General features: G+C 40.1%; 2 protein-coding genes across 2 annotated transcripts; one reads left to right on the top strand and one right to left on the bottom strand.

Moving 5' to 3' along the window:
* Positions 1-11,119: 11,119 nt before the first annotated feature.
* On the top strand, positions 11,120-12,499 carry LOC309481531 (uncharacterized protein; the record flags this gene model as incomplete). The annotated part of the gene is made up of 2 exons (XM_082146495.1): positions 11,120-11,314; positions 11,420-12,499. 2 exons carry the CDS (start codon positions 11,120-11,122, stop codon positions 12,497-12,499), a joined length of 1,275 nt encoding a protein of 424 aa, XP_082002621.1.
* A 1,555-nt stretch (positions 12,500-14,054) lies between these two features.
* LOC309480667 (uncharacterized protein) lies at positions 14,055-16,850 on the bottom strand. Its single transcript, XM_082145301.1, has 3 exons — positions 15,321-16,850; positions 14,914-15,057; positions 14,055-14,573 (listed from the first exon to the last, which is right to left on the bottom strand). Exons 1-3 carry the CDS (start codon positions 15,412-15,414, stop codon positions 14,296-14,298), a joined length of 516 nt encoding a protein of 171 aa, XP_082001427.1. The 5' UTR covers positions 15,415-16,850; the 3' UTR covers positions 14,055-14,295.
* Positions 16,851-17,372: the final 522 nt, after the last annotated feature.

Genomic DNA, 17,372 nt, shown 5'->3' on the forward strand with positions numbered 1-17,372 from the left:
CAAGAACCAATGAGGTTAATTCTCGTGTTACGCATCACGTTTGAGCTTCTGCAAGAACCATTGAGGTTCATTCTCATGTTACGCATCACGTTTGAGCTTCTGCAAGAACCAATGAGGTTCCTTCTCGTGTTACGCATCACGTTTGAGCTTCTGCAAGAACCAATGAGGTTCCTTCTCGTGTTACGCATCACGTTTGAGCTTCAGTAAGAACCAATGAGGTTAATTCTCGTGTTACGCATCATGTTGGAGCTCTATGTTTTCCCTGTGCCCGTCACTTAACCCAATTTTCCAATGTGTCTGATTATGTATTCCATTCACCTGTTGTTCAAATAATTAACTCGTTACTCCCTGTGTATTTAAGTCTCTGTTTCTTGTCCTGTCTCATTAATGTGTTGGTTGTGTTCACCTGCATTTCTCCCACGTGTTCCTGTTGGACTATTATTAAACGATTATTGTTTCGTATTTCCTTGTGCCCTACTTACAACAACCCTGTGACAGTAACGTGTGTCCAGTATCTTTTTTTGGAAAGACATTTAATCAGCTGAGCTGAGGTATGTTGTTAAACAACAGTACGGTCCATTGAACACACAATACTTCTATTCCTCACAGCCTTGTTTTCATTCCTGTCAAGAGTTAAATATGGCACTAGTGCTGTCCTGACTAAGATCTATAGGCTTTATGTCACATAAACAGACAGGGAAACTGGTTTCATCGCATCCACTTGTCGGAGAAAGTGTTGTGTAACATTGACAGCTAGGGGTTGAAATGGGTACTGCAGTTTAAATTCAAAATATTGGATAGAGTTGTTTACCCCACCCCCCTCCTCCTCATACGCCACACTCACGTGGGTTGCCAGATTGACACGTAACAGGAGGCTTTTAGGTCTGGTAGATTCTGTGATCTCTAACTCAATTTGTTTGCTGGCGTCCATGCTGTGTTTTTCACCAACTGGCAACCCGGGGTGTCCAAACACTCTTGGTTAAAGTGGCAGTTGGCAGGATCACACAGACCAAAACAAAAACAGACATTCCAATAGTCCAGGTTTATGGGGATAGCCAGATATGTTTCAGTTTAGTTTGCGCCAACCCTGGGTTTTATGCACCATGAAAGTGCCTCAGATATTAGCAGTGTTCATTGCCACAGTAACACAGTAACTCTCCCAGTTACTCTTGCTATAGTAAATTCTTTTTAAAGACAGAATTGTCTGACTTTTAGCGATGATTATTTACTATAATTATTTTATATGATTTATATAATTATTATACCCCTAAACCATTACATATGCACAATTTTAGTTTAACAATTACTATTAACCATTTAGTTTAAATGAGTCTCTGTATACCTATATATATTATCTGTATACCTTAACTAACGTCATAACTTTCACTTGCACTGATATAACAAGATATTTTCTTCTTGACTTGCTGTGTAATGCATTTATGTACTTTATATTCTTCAGTCTCTTAATCTTTGGCAGAACGTTGATGATCAGCGTATCATAGTGCCAACAAAGCCTGATTGAATTGAATTGGTTTTGTCAACTTAAAATTAATCTTTTGTTCAACTACCATCATGGTACCCAATGATTCCCCAGGGCAGGCAACCCAGACAGCAACACAGTGTCGGCCCAGATCCGGGCCACATCTGGTACATGTGGATTCCACCCGCACCAGATGTGGGCCGAATCTGGGCTGACACTATGTTGCTGTCTGGGAAGCAAGGCTCCTGAGCTTCAGCCTGGACATGCTCGTTTGCATTAACAGAGGATGAAACAAAAAAGCCCAGTATCTAGGTTGTGCTTGCTTGGTGGTGGGTGGCTCAATTAACATCTTTAATAATCTCCCCAGTTTTTCCTAAATGCTAATCAAACACCTATTCACAAATATAAAGTGATTTTTTTTTTTTTTCAAGTGATTGGAAATTAACTGATATTACTGTTAATTACTTTGCCCTCTCAGGCAACAATATTGTTGTTGATTTAACACAATTTCCTTGTTCACTTCTCACAATAGTGTATCTGGATGAGAAGGGACTGTGAGGAATTGATCGGCTTGTTTTAATTAGTCATTTATTTGCTGCTATTGTATGTTCCCTATCAAAGGTATATCTGCTATCTGCTGCTGATAGTGGAATTAACTGAACATACCATTCTGAACTTTGTCTTGATATCAAAAATAGGACGAGAATAGTTCTTCCTTATGGCCCAGTGTAATGATTACTTGCTTTATTGTTTTCTCAACTGATCAACTGAACAGATTATTTCACCTGTCAACAGTCAGATTTTTGTTAAAATTAAAATTATTTGATAATTTCATGGCATGTATCACTTTAATCTGTAAAAACGATTTAGTTAAAAAGAATTTTTCGTACATTCAAATAATAAATATTATGGTTTGACTTTATTTCGATGCTCCCTTTAACACATTCTGTTGACTATAAGTAATGTTGCACCTGCATGTCTACTAACTCTCATTAGAGTGTTAGTAGAGTATTAGTAGACCTGGTAGGGTTAGGGTTAGAAGTAGTTGCAAAGTTACCTATAGTCAGTAGAATGTCTGTTGGAGGAGCATCACAATAAAGAGTTAGTAGATATTAAGCAGACAGTCTACTAATACTCTAATGAGAGTTAGTTGACATGTAGTTGCAAAAATACTTATAAATGTTTAAAAGGGACCATCAAAATAAAGTGTTACCAATATTATTTTATGTTTTGGTATCTTAAACTCCCAAAATGTCAGGTGGTGCAACCGTCCGCACAATTGAACAGACTAAGAAAACTATTTAAAATGGCCTTTTAATAATAAGAGATTCAAAATAAAATAGTACGACATAATTGTATGTTTGCAGTGTAGCTGCGGTGCCCTTGATAGCCACCAGTGGGCACTCCATCCCCAAACTATTGCCACTCAATCAACAACTACACTTCCCATAACCCATTGCCTGGACTCATTATTGTTTGATGACTTCCACCTGTGTGTCATCTCCCTTGATAACTGTCTATATATACGTGGTTTATTCAGTCATTCTCTGTGAAGTCTTGATTAGTGTCTTACTGCAATTTGGAGCGTTCTTCTGGTTCCCCAAAAATCAGGTGGAAGTCAGGTGATTCAACTGCGCTGAATGTGCCTATGAAAAACATTTAAAACTACACTGTGTAGTTGATTCTTAGCAAAAAACACTTTGTTCTTTCAAAAATATATGTGCTCATTAATGTGCAATTACTTCTACCAACTAATCAAGTATTCTCGTAAGCGTAGAATCTGCCATTTAGAATACATACGAGCGAGTCGCTCGAATGGCGGAAGCCATGTTGCGCCTCCATCTTGAAAATACATTAGCCAAAGAGGGACATACCTGGAAATTCAAGCTTCGCCTTCCGCGTTTTTACACTCAGTGGCACCGTGACGAATGCGAGGGGGAGATTACTCGCGACTGCCGGCAGATTTGAAATAATACGGCCACCGTAGGAGTTAAAACGCCCTCGGAATGGGAGGGGCTAGAAAGTAATATTCAGTTGGTAGTCATAAACAATTTCACCGCTAGATGGGAGAAAATCCTACACAATGTAGCTTTAAGCTAAGCTTGTCTATTATTATTATTATTCTATTTCATTAATGTTCTAAAATGTTTTTAGTTAAAGATGTAAAACTTTCAATTATTTTCATGATTTAAATAACTTTAGATGCCCTTCTCATATCAAGAAAAAAAAAACGCTCACACATTATATTAGGTGTCTTACTTAACTACTATGTACTTATATGGAAAAAAAAAATTAAGTATAATGTACTTGCTCATGTTTGAACACATTGAGGTGTATACGGGTAAAGTTAAGTGCTTACCCGTATGGTTGGGTGGTATGGGTAGGTTTAAGGGTGGGATTAGGGAATGGTCAACAGTGTAATTATAGCTGTCATTACAGAAATTAATTGTAATGTAATCTGCAGGTATTTTTAAATTCAAGTACAAATTTAAAACATATATGTTCACAATAAGTGCATTGTATCAAATGATTGATTTAAATGTTAGTACATAGTAGTTAAAAACACTTACTATAAAAAGTGACCAAAAACTCAGTGAGGCACAGCGAGCACAATAAAAATGATCCTGCTGCAAGAGAAGAATCTTAAAAAAAAAAAGAAGAGAGAGGTGATTGTCAGGAAACAACCAGAATGGAGACAGAAAATTACTGAACCAAACAGGTATTTATTGAAATATAGGGGTATTTTTGGTCGCTATACACAATCTCAGGCCACAGAACAAAACCTGCTGGAACTATGTGCAGTGTTCTTGCCAGGCCTGCCATGTTCTCGTCCAGTCTGATAATACCTCAACAGCCTTCCGTCTGAACCACCAGGGTGGCCCGCAGGTCTCTACAGCTTACTCACAAGATCATGACGTGGTGTCAGCCACGACTCGCTTTGCTGAGGGCGGCTTCTATTTTGGAAGCATGCAACCAAACAGCGGATGCTCTTTCCAGGGATCAACTACATCCAGGAGAATGGAGGCTTCATTCAGATGTAGTGCAAGAGATCTGGCTGTGGTTTGGAAGAGCAGAGGTAGATATTTTTACTTCAGAGATGACCACTCACTTTCGCAAAGACAAAAATGCCCAGAGTCCAGACCCTTGGGCCATGATGCTCTGTCTTACAAATGGCTGAATTGCCTACTCTATGCGTTTCCATCTATCCCTCTGTTTTGTGAGATGTTACACATGATGATGATAATAATAATAATAATAATAATAATAATACATTTTATTTATAGGCACCTTTCTGAGCACTCAAGGTCATCTCACAAAACATAATAAAACAATACAGCAATAAATCGATAAAATTTAACAACTATAATTACAGTGCATAAAATCAGGGTACATAACAACTAGAACAAAGATTAAGAAAGCAAGATCACGTAGGATATGCCAGTTTAAAAATATGTGTTTTCAGGCGGGATTTAAAAATAGGAGCGAGGTTATGAATAGCCTTAAAGGTCAGAAGCAAAATCTTGAAATCAATGTGGTATTTAACTGTGAGCCAATGAAGCTGCTGAAGGACAGGAGTAATATGATTAATAGAAGGGGTTCTAGTGATTATTCGGGCAGCAAAGTTCTGAACCAGTGGAAGTTTATGTATGGATTTGAGAGGAAGACCAACGAGAAGAGAATTACAATAATCAATACAGGATGTGACCAGTGTGTGAACGAGAATGGCTGTACTAGTTGGTGAGAGAGACGGTCGGAGGCGATTAATGTTACGTAAATGGAAGTATGCAGTCCGAGTGACATTATTAATGTGAGCCTGAAATGAAAGTGTGCTATCTAGGATCACACCCAGACTCTTGACCTGAGGGGAGGGGGAAACTGTGGAGTTGTCAATGGTAAGAGAAAAACTGTCAGATTTAGTCAATGTGGATTTGGTGCCAATGAGGAGAACCTCAGTTTTGTCACTGTTAAGTTTGAGGAAGTTGCAAGAGAACCAGTATTTTTTTTCCGTTAGGCAATCAGAAAGGGAAGTGGGTGGGAGAGATGCGGTAGGTTTGGTGGACAAGTAGAGCTGGGTGTCATCCACATAGCAGTGGAAATGGATGTTAAATTTACGAGAGATATGGCCAAGTGGAAGCAGATAGATGATGAACAGAAGGGGCCCCAGGACAGAGCCCTGGGCAACACCGGTAGTGACAGGGGATGGCTCTGATTTGAAATGTTTGAGCTGGATAAACTGATAAACTGAATGCGGCAAGAGAGATATGATTTAAACCACTCCAAGGGTGTATCAGTAAAACCAATAGAGATTAATTTGTCAAGGAGGATGTTATGAGAAATGGTGTCAAAGGCAGCACTCAGATCAAGGAGGATGAGGATGATCTCCCTGTGCAAGCACAGTGTGCTACTCAGCCAGACCATGGTTTCCTTTGTTACTTAAAATTCTGAAAGGGGCAAACCTTGGAAGCTTTCTGAAGGTTGCGCAACATCCTCATTTTCCTGTGTGGGATTTGCCACTTTTGCTTCCATTCCTTTGTTCATTTCGGTTTTAGCCCTTACAGATCCTTGATATGAAAAAGATGTCCTTAAAATTTTTTTTTGTTGGCTATTGCTTCTGCAAAACATGTCAGTGAGTTGCATGCACTGTTGGTTAGCAAGTTGTGCTTGCATTGGTTGCTCTGGGGTGGTCCTACGACCAAATCCTCTTTTTTTTCCTTCATAAACCAGAGCATTGAGCTGTCCCCTTTTCAAAATTCGAGTGCTCAACTTTTGTGTCCCGTTCGTGCCTTGAAATGTTATGTCGAGACTACTGCTCAATTCAGACCAATTATTTGTCTGCTACGGTGGTGTGAAGAAAGGTGCTTCTGTGTCGAAGTAGAGGTTGTCTAACTGGATATATTACACTGGCTTACAGGGTAACAGAGAAGCTATTACCCTTGGGTCTAACTTCTGATTCTGCTTGGGCCATCTCATCTTCATGTGCTGCCTTTAGAGGAGTCTTCTTGGCGGACATATGCTATGCCTGCTGCCTGGGCATCTCTGTGATTTTATAAGGTAAACGTTGCTGCTCTCATGCCATGAGTTGTGTGGTTCTTCAGGAGCAGCCTTAATTTTTTATCAGGTGAGTGGCATTAATTTACATTTTACATTTACATTTAATCGTTTAGCAGACGCTTTTATCCAAAGAGACTTACAAATGAGGAAACAATAGAAGCAATCAAACCAACAATAGGGCAACAATATACAAGTGCTGTGACTAGTCCCATTTAGTCTAGCACAGTACACATAACACAGTACACGTCAGGGCTGTGCGATATATATAAAAAATTTGACATCTCGATATTGTCAATTTTTACAATATTCGATATATATGTATCGCTTTTTACTATTTCTCACATATGGCACACCGCTAGAGAATGAATCAACCAGCTTTATTTGTTTAGGGACGACAGGCCTACCAGATTTTTCGGCAGATGAAGAGGCCAAGGCTAGTGATGATGGCTCACAGAGATTCATGCATTGCTCGTACTGCACAGGATGCTGCTTGAGGTAATGAAAGAGTTTAATGGTGCTACCGCCCTTTGTAGCTACTATCTTCTTGCAGAGCCTCCCCCACCTCACGTCTCTCACACGGTAATACGTGACAAGACAAAAGGGGGATGTAATATTGGACGTTCGGCGCATTCTTTGGTAAAGTATGCTTGAATTTGAAATATTTGATATTCACGACATTTTCAAATTTTACATCGTCGTCAAAATGATTGCGATATTTTCATTATCGATTTATAGCCCAGCCCTAGTACACCTAGTGTAAAATAGGCCAGTAAGAGCTGTGCATGTAAATCTGACTCCACTGGCCTCAAGAGGCACACTAATGACTGATGCTGGAGACTGCAGTCGTTAACGTCCTTGTTAGAGCACGCCCTCCTCCCACGCCGGAGATGCCGGTTCGAGTTCTGCTCGGAGCGGGTCAAGTAGGACCAGTTACATTTGGTCCCGTGACCCGGATGGGAGTGAGGTTTAGGGGGGTGAGTGTAACATAGGCCAGTAAGAGCTGTGCGTGTAAACCTCACTCCACTGACCCCAAGAGGCACACTAGTGACTGATGCTAGAGACTGTGGTCTTTAACTTCCTAGTTTGCGTGTCTGCCTCCCACACCAGAGGTGCCGGTTAGACTCCCGCTAAGAGCAGGTCAAGTAGGACCGGTTACAGTAACAATTAAAAAATATATATAATAATAAACGGATATACAGAATAGAATAGTAAGTGCTAGTATTAATGGGTCAAGTGTTGACGAAAAATATGCATTTCTTGAAAATGGCTAATGACACAGCAGCTTGGGTTGAGTTAGGCAGGTCATTCCACCAGCAGGGAACAGTCCAGTCAGTGAAAGTGATTTTGTGCCTCTTTTGGATGGCACCACAAGGCGCCTTTCACTTACAGAATGCAAGCTTCTGGAGGGCACATAAGTATGAAGTAATGATTTCAGGTATAAAGGTGCCGAACCAGTGGTTGTTCTGAAGGCAAAAATGTATTTGATGTGAGCGGCAATTGGCAACCAGTCCAAATTGATGAAGAGAGGTGTGACACATTCTGGATCAGTTGCAGAGGTTTGACAGTGCATTCAGGAAAGCCTGCCAAGAGAGCATTACAATAATCCAGTCTGGATAGAACAAGAGCTTGGACAAGGAGTTGTGTAACATTCTCCGATAGGATGGGTCTGATCCTCCTAATGTTGTATAAGGCAAATCTGCTGGACCGGACAGTTCTAGCAATGTGGTCTGTGAAGTTCAATTGATCATCAATCACAACTCCAAGGTTCCTGGCTGTCCTGGATGGAGTTATGGTTGATGAACCTAGCTGAATGGAGAAGTTGTGATAAAGTTTTGGGTTGGCTGAGATTACAATCAGTTCTGTCTTTGCAAGGCTGAATTGAAGGTGGTGGTCCTTCATCCAGCAAGAAATGTCTGTCAGGCAGGCCGAGATGTGAGCAGCAACTGTTGGATCCTCTGGCTGGAATGAAAGGGTAGGGTTGTGTGTCATCAGCATAGCAGTAATATGAAAAACCATGTCTCTGAATGACAGATCCAAGTGATGACATGTAGATGGAGAAGCAGTGGTCCAAGCACTGAGCCCTGAGGAACCCCAGTACCTAGATGTTGCGATATAGACACCTTAGCCCTCCAGGACACCCTGAAGGACCCAAGACTCAAACCATTGGAGTGCAGTTCCATCATCATGAGGGTTGACAGGAGGATTAGGTGGTTAACTGTGTCAAAAGCAGCAGACCGATCCATCAAGATGAGTACTAATGATTTGGAAGCTGCTCTTGCCAGTCTCAGAGCTTCAATAACCGAGAGCAGAGCAGTCTCAGATTAGTGACTGCTTTTGAAACCATACTGGTTGTTGTCCAGGAGGTTGTTCTGTGTAAGAAAGGTAGAGGCTTGATTTAACATGACTTGTTCAAGTGTTTTAGCAATGAATGAAAAAGGGATACTGGCCTGTAGTTTTCCTCATGTAGTGTACCAATAGTGTTTACACTGCCTCTTGTGGTCAGTAGGAATGAAACCGAACGTTCTAGGAATTCCGGATGACCGCCCGAGTTCTTTGTCACTCGAAATGTGTGAGAAAAGTGTACTGAATAGGCTCTTGTTATAAGCCAGAGTGCTGAGCTACTATGGCTTATAACCCCCCCAGGGCTCAGCATATGTCACTATGTGACATTGGGTTCAAGGGTCTTTTATTGTCATTCCATACACATTTTCACATGAAGGAACGAAACCAAGTACTAAGGTCCCAGTTGAAACACAAGATAAAAACATTAACCAGTAAAACATTAGAAACTAAAGTGTATGTCAAAGCAGCTTTTTCAATAAATAGCACAATTGCAATATCAGAAAATAAATAAATAAACTAGAATAGACAATGCAAGAATAAAATTAGTAATAAATTAGGACATACATAGTCAAATATTGTTGCATATAAAATGTCTAAATCATACTGTTATTTTATATATTAATTCTATGTTATTGCACGCAGAGTAGAAGAGCAAGAATTTGTCAGACGAACAGCCTCTGGAAAAAAAAAAACTGTTCCTGAGGGAAGCGGGGGGAAACAGGCAGGGTGGGAAGAGTCCTTAATAATACTGGCAGCCCTGTCCCTGCATCTTCTTCTGTAAATATCCTCAATTGTTGGAAAACTTCCGCCAGTAAACCTATGTGCCAATTTCACCACACGCTGCAGAGCCTTTCTGTCTGTGGCAGAACAGTTTCCAAACCACACATTAACACATGACATGATGATCCTCTCCACCGCACACCTATAGAAAGATGTAAGGACTGTGATGCCTAGACCAGCCCGCTTGAGCCTCCTCAAGAAATACAGCCATTGATTGGCCTTCTTTATTATACTCATGGCATTAGAATGCCAGGTTAGGTCATGGTCGATGTACAGTATATCCCCAGATATTTGAAACTAGGGACGACCTCAACAGGTGTTCCTCCGATGTAGATAGGAACAGGAATGCTCTTAACGACCCTCCTAAAATCCACAATCATTTCCTTTGTTTTCTAAGCATTAATGCAGAGGTTGTTAACTCTGCACCAAGCCTCCAGCTGCTCAACCTCTGCTCTATACGCAGTCTCATCGTTGCTGGAGATTAGCCCCACCACTGCTATTTCATCCGCAATATTCAATGTGGTTGCTTGAAAATGTTGCTGAGCAGTCATAGAGTCAGAGAGTAAAGGAGGGGACTCAATACCCTGGGGAGAGCCAGTGTTGAGGATAATGGGAGAGGAAGTGATACTGTGGATTCGAACAGTCTCCTATTTGTTAAGAAGTCCAATACCCAGTTGCATAATGCTGGACACAGCCCGAGTGCCTCTGACTTGTGCACCAGTGTTTGTGGTATGATTGTATTAAAAGCAGAGCTAAAAATCAAGAAAAAGCAGTCTCACATAAGAGTCCCTCTTTTCCAGGTGGGTGAGGGCCATATGTACAATATACGAGATGGAATCCGCAGTACATCTGTTCCCCCTATATGCATACTGATGGGGGTCAATGCTGAAGGCGATTCCCCCTTTTTTTATTTGTTCCATGATCAACTGCTCAAAGCAATTCATAACTATCGGACTTAGTGCTACTGGGCGGTAGTCATTCAGGTGTGAAACTGATGAAGTCTTTGGAACAGGGATAATGGTGGCAGATTTAAAGCATGATGGTACCTTGGCTTGAATAATAATAATAATAATTCATTACATTTATATAGCGCTTTTCTCGGCACTCAAAGCGCTTTACATAGAAGGGGGGAATCTCCTCAACCACCACCAGTGGTTCAACTTATCGTTGAAAGAATTAGATGTTGAAGATGTTAGTTATGGCGCTTTTCCACTGCATGGTACGGCTCGGTTCGGCTCGGTACGGTACGGTTCGGCTCGGCGCGGAACGGTTCGGCTCGCTTCGCTTTTCCACTGCGTGGTACGACTCGACTCGGTACGGCACGGTTCGGTTCGCTTTAGCTCGGTTGCTTTTCCACTGCAGTTAGTACCGCTTTAAAGTGGGTGGGACTGATCGTTATAGTTGCCGCCTCTACTGCCATGACATCATCGTAAACGCGCCACATTTCAAACGCACAATACAGGAATGGAGCCTATCAAGGGGATGGTGTTCTTGATTCTCGGCATGTGGATGTTTTTAACTGCAAGACGGAGAAATGTGTTTAAAATGAGGCTGATGGCAGCTAAACAAATTACTGCTAAAAAAAACAAAAGAGTCTGGGAACTCTTACAACGAAGCGAAGATGACGACATCACTCGGTTTGCCCGACGGCGCACGAGGGTAAGCTAATCTTGTTTAGGGTCTCAATCGCTATATCGTCACAAAGCATATAATGAATTTAGCTGCCAATTTTATGTATTAAAATGTGTAATCTGTGTATTTCAGATGTATCATATTTCGCAAAGTCGCCGCCACAGACCATCTGTTTGGACATTTAACAGAGCTTCTGAGTGGTGGGATGTGATTGTTCCTGGTTTTACAAACACACAGTGGTTGGAGAACTTTAGAATGTCGGAAGAAACGTTTATCCACTTGTGCAACAAACTGCGTCCTGCGATGGAGAGACGGGACACAAACTTCCGCGTGTGTGTACCTCTAAAGAAGAGAGTAGCCATTGCACTGTGGAAGCTTGCAACCGGCTCTGAGTACAGAAGTGTTGGACATCTTTTTGGAGCAAGCATTTCAACTGTGTGTCGGTGTGTTCAGGAGTTCTGTGCTGCAGCAGAGACGTTGTTGGTACCAGAACAAATTCGTTTTCCAGATCAGGAGAGGTTTAAAGAAATGGCTGCCTACGTTGAGAACAGATGGGGACTCCCACAGTGTATTGGTGCTATTGATGGATCACATATACCCATAATAGCACCACAAGACTATCACTGTGACTATCTCAACCGTAAAGGCTGGCACTCCATCATTCTTCAAGGTGTTGTGGATGGAAAGGGACTTTTCTGGAATGTTTTCACAGGACTGCCTGGAAGCCTGCATGATGCTCGGGTTTTGAGACTGTCCACACTGTGGGAGTTGGCAAGCCGTAGAAACCACATACCAGCTAGCACCAAAAACATTGCTGGGGTGAATGTTGGCTACTACATCCTTGGAGACTCTGCCTATCCCTTACAGAACTGGCTCTTAAAACCATTCATTGACACTGGACGGCTAACAGCGGAACAGCGGGTCTACAACGTGAAAATCTCCAGAGCACGTGTAGTGGTTGAAAATGCTTTTGGTAGATTAAAAGGAAGATGGCGTTGCCTTATGAAAAGAAATGACTGTGCGGTCGACCTTGTGAAATCTATGGTGCTGACATGCTGTGCTCTACATAACCTTTGTGAGAGTCATGGAGAGGCCTATGAGAGTGCATGGGATCCACCTTCAGCAGCAGAGCCTGTGCTGGGACTGGCACAGCCTGTAGAGGAGGAGGGCAGGGATGTCCGTGAGGCTCTGATGCGTTACTTGAATAGTTGACTATGTCTGTTCTGTAAAGTGTGTTGTCAATAAACGTGTGTGCAGTATTTGAAGAAGTTTCACTTGCATATTTATTAACCATTTATTATAAATAAATATAATATTAATATAATATTAATAATAAATAGCAATAAAATATTTAAGACCCCAGCTTTGATATTTGACCACTGTTTATGATAAATCTGCTTTGCAGTGACATTAAATTCTTAATTTATTCCAGGAGTGCAAAATTATTAATCTGTAACATTTGATATTTTGAATAGGAATCATCACTCATAATGCAGTCAATCATGTTTTCCCAGGTTTATTTGTGTTCATTTACATGCAATATACAACATCCATCAGGGCTCTTATCCAATTGCGTGCATATTTGGAGAAATAATTATCACATGTTTTTTAAAATATTTTGTCATACAGAATAACATTTCTATTCATTTTATGTCAAAACACTATTTTAAACCGCGAGCAGAATATGATACATATACTCAATGGTGGTTTAAAGTAAGTTTTAAGTAAAAGTGTACTATTAATCTTTTAAATTGTGACATGTAGCTTGATGATACCTGTTGCTCAAATCCACCTGCTGCAAGACCTATTCTATACATACTTTAATTTGTTAAAAGAATTCACATAAGGTTTTTTTTTTTTTCTAACAAGACTTAAAATAATAGGCGGATTATTCATGTATAGTGGGATGATGACAGAGGTGTTGAAGACCAAGCATAATGCCAGAATAAAGGCTATAATGGCTGAATTCAAACAAAAGAATAACGATAAAAGAATAATGCTGATTAAGTCTCATACCAGCAGAGGTGTGAAAGGTATGTCGATTGACTACAATAAAGCATGAATGGGCCAGTTCTCCTCACCAGACATTAGTCATAGACTGTAAATGGGTGTCTACAGGGCAATAAAATATTTGTTAAGAATCTAATCAGCCTTCTCTTAAAAAAAACTCCCCTGATATACTCCACAGCATGGATCATTTCAAAGATATCTTCAGATTTAAAATGGAGCATGAACCCACTTGTGGCTACACTAGTTGTGGTTGTTATCCTAGTACATTCACATAATATTTGTATACATTTAATATATATATATATTTTAGCTTATATATCTCAATATTAATAACAGTCTGATTAATTCTGAGTCTTGAACTGTAAACTCTTACTTGTAGACTTGGCTTTCTTAATATATGTTGGTTATGTCTCTATTCAGAATAGACTATTCAAGTGGGGCATACATGACACCCAAAATAAAAAGGTTGTTGCTCATAAATCACAGCAACCTTTTTATTTTGGGTGTCATGTATGCCCCACTTGCCAAAATTGGAGCTGTCTAGTAAGGGGTTTTACAACAGGTTTTTATCATTATTTATAATTTACATGTATAATTAGCTATATTACATGCTCATGAAATATTAAAGCATCAAAAAGGAAAGTACATGTCTGACAAGTAAATTTTATTGAAGAAAAATGTAAAGAGATCAAACTTTAAACAAAGTGCAAATGTATGTACTGCAAAAAATGTAAAATATAAAGACATATATATATAAACACAAATTTACAAGTAAAAAATGTACTCCAAGCAAATTTTAAATGTTGTGCAAATGTATGTAGTGCAAAAATATATATATATAAAAAAATAAGACGTATATATAAACAAATTTAAAAGTAAAAAATGTACACTAAGCAAACTTTAAACGTTGTGCACAAACGTATGTAGTATAAAAATTATTCACAGAAAAACAAGTAAAAAAAAAAAACTATTTCTGTGAAGTATGGACTTGGGAGGTTTTAGTCGGGCAGAGAGTTCTGTTCTTGTCGGCCACTCATCGCCTGTACAAGCATCCCCATGACGTTGAGGAAGGCTTGATTGAATGCAGCAGTTTGTGCATTTTCCTCCGTCCTTAAGGCCGCTTCCTGTTCCCTCGCTTGCCGGGCCTCATCGATTGCCATCTGCAAATGGAGCTCCCTCTGTGCCCGGTTCAGTTCCTGCTGTTGAATATCAGCCACCTGCATCTCTCTTAAAACAGCAAGATGCTCCTGATGGTGCATGCTCCGTTTCCTCTTGCCTGGACACAAAGAAAGAAAAGTTAGAATTGTGAAATTTTTTTTAAAAAGGTTTTTACTAAAAGTAAAAAAAATTGAGAGTAAAAATCAAGCTAACAGAATCACATATCATCAATTAATTAATGAAAGAACTGTTCATTAACAACCCCATGATCTACAATGTGAACTAATCACAAAAGTTACAGTAGCTAGCAATAATGTATTTATGGTGAGCAACAGGATTTCATGATAGATCCAATTTTAGTGCAGGCATTCAAATCGACATAAGAAAAGGATTGGGTAAGCTTAGTCTAAATATATGATTTGTAAGTGTAACAGTAAGTGTTTAGTCATATTTCATACCTGGTACCAAACGCTCTGGTGTCCTGCTGGTGCTGCTGGAGGTTGCTGGTGTAGACGGTCGTGCTGGTGGCGATGCTGCTATCATCACCGTTGAGGCATCACTGCACGGAGAAAGTGCTAACGAGTCAATCATAGACAGTGCATCTGAAACAAAAAGTTTGTACAATGTTTGTAATGCACAAATAACTGCAACACAAATCAAACTAGCAACAATAACAAATCCAGAACATTTAAATAATAATTAAATAGGCATCAGTTCGATGTAAAAAACAAAATAAAGCTTTACAATATAGATGGTCAATAAAGTGAAACTTTCAAACTTGAAACATTAACATAACATAACATAACATAACATAACATAACATAACATAACATAACATAACATAACATAACATAACATAACGTACCATCCTCGATTGTGTTGTCCAACAACGAGGTGGCCGAGTCCAGGGCACCCTCTCTCCCATTGCTCGCAGGTCGACTTCCGTAGATCGCGTCCATTTGGTCAAACCACTTCCACGTTCTTCTGTTTGTACCACTCCGGCCGTTGTGATCCTTTATCTTTCTGTTGTCACTTTTAAGTTTTTTTTAATTTGTCCCTACACTGTTTGTAGGTCCGGTGGTAGCCGTGTGCGGCTAAGAGCTGAGCTACTTCTTGGAACACTTTTTCATTCCGTGTCGCCCCATCCAGCTCTCGCTGAATCCGCTCCTCGGCAACCAACGAGAGGAACGTCTGCACCTCGTCCATTGACCACGATTCAGCCATTTCTTTTTTTAAATTGTTTTACTTCTTTTTTCAAGTAGATACTTTACAAACAGGTGCTACAGCGTTGGCTGTTGTCTACTGGCTATTTAAATCTAGCGGGTTATAATAGGCTTGTTTGAGATGCGCCTTGCCTCGCCTGAAATGTATGCGAGAGTAGGCGGCTGCAGTGAGGGGAGGAGTGAAAAAAGCGCAGGCAAGCCGGACAGATCTCTCTTCTCGTAGTGGATCTGACACCTGCGAGATCAAAGGCGGATATCGCGGGATTCACGCTCGTGCACAGTGTTGCTAATAAACTGGATCCCAGCTAACAAAAAGACGTCCCTAGAACGTCCCTGAACGTCCTCTGCGAACGTCCTCTGGACGTCTTCGTGTAGGGTTCTTTAAACGTTAGCAGGACGTCGCGGGGGACGTGCGCAGGACGTTTGCAGGACCGTCGTGCGACGTCCCGAGGGACCTTAGTGGGACGTTTGGAAAACTTTCGGGGACCTTTACAGAACGTTCATTAGAAGTCCTTTTAACATCCTTTTATTTTATTTTACTTCTGGCTAACCAAAGAAAACAGACACGTTGTAAGGAACAAAGTATTTATTCAAACAATTGTAAAGGTGTTGTGCTCTTTCCGTGTGTGTGTGTGTGTCTTCAAATGCGCTGGCAGCTGTGTGTGTGTGTGTGTGTGTGTGTGTGTGTGTGTGTCTCGGTCGGTCAGCTGTGGGGTTAGTCCGTTGGCAGTTCTCCCCCCTGGCATCTAAAACAACAAAATGAACACATTCAGTAGTGTTATGATTTTATATGTCTATATATGAATATGTGAAATATAACGTCGTTTCATTTCAGCAACATTTAACGTTAGTTTCGTAGTGTTAGCATAACGGTTAGCAGTGGTACAACGGCGGACAACTTCAGCAAACGTTTTAAAAGGTCAAATTTTCATAATATGTAATGATGTATAGTGGTTACGATAACTAATGTATACTAATCTAAAAATTAAAAATACCTTTTAGACTGTCGAAAGAGAAAACACAAGGCCGCGTCTGAGGAGGACCGTTAACTGTCACTACGCAGCTGAGCGTTGCCATGGATACACGGATACATGCTGCGTGCCGCATAATGAATGACGTCACTCGCTTAGGTGCATTTGATCGTCACTTGCTAGTGTGTTATGGAAGGCATATTCTGCCAAAATTATAGTGTGTAGATATGACACTTTTTTTTTTTGTTATTTGAAATGCAATGTGCTATCAGTCTTAAGTGCAATAATTAGAATACCGGTAATATTTTTCCTAAAATAACTTATTTTGAATAAAACCAGTCCTTCGATCGCCTGACCAACATTTTTACAGGTAGTCTAAATTAGGAGGATACTTTTATTTGTCTTACCTGTGTTATTTTCCACTTTCTTTCCAGCAATGTGCTTTTCCATTCTTCGCATTTTCCTTGGCTGCATTCATCATGTGAAGTCGATGCATTATTTTAGAGCTCCTGAGATTCAACCATATTTTCTTCATGCGGAATAATAAATTGTAGGCTATTCAATTGAATCACTTCTCATGTTTTTGATGTTTAAATTATATTGGCTGAAAACAGACTCGTGATTTGATTACATATTTAATTAGTGATAGAAGTTATAAGTAACATGAAAGTTATTATCTTAACATTAAAATTAAAACACTAACAATTTTAACATTAACTTAAT

Source organism: Leuciscus leuciscus, assembly GCF_965113295.1.
Source record: "Leuciscus leuciscus genome assembly, chromosome: 18".
NCBI classification, from domain to species: Eukaryota; Metazoa; Chordata; class Actinopteri; order Cypriniformes; family Leuciscidae; genus Leuciscus; species Leuciscus leuciscus.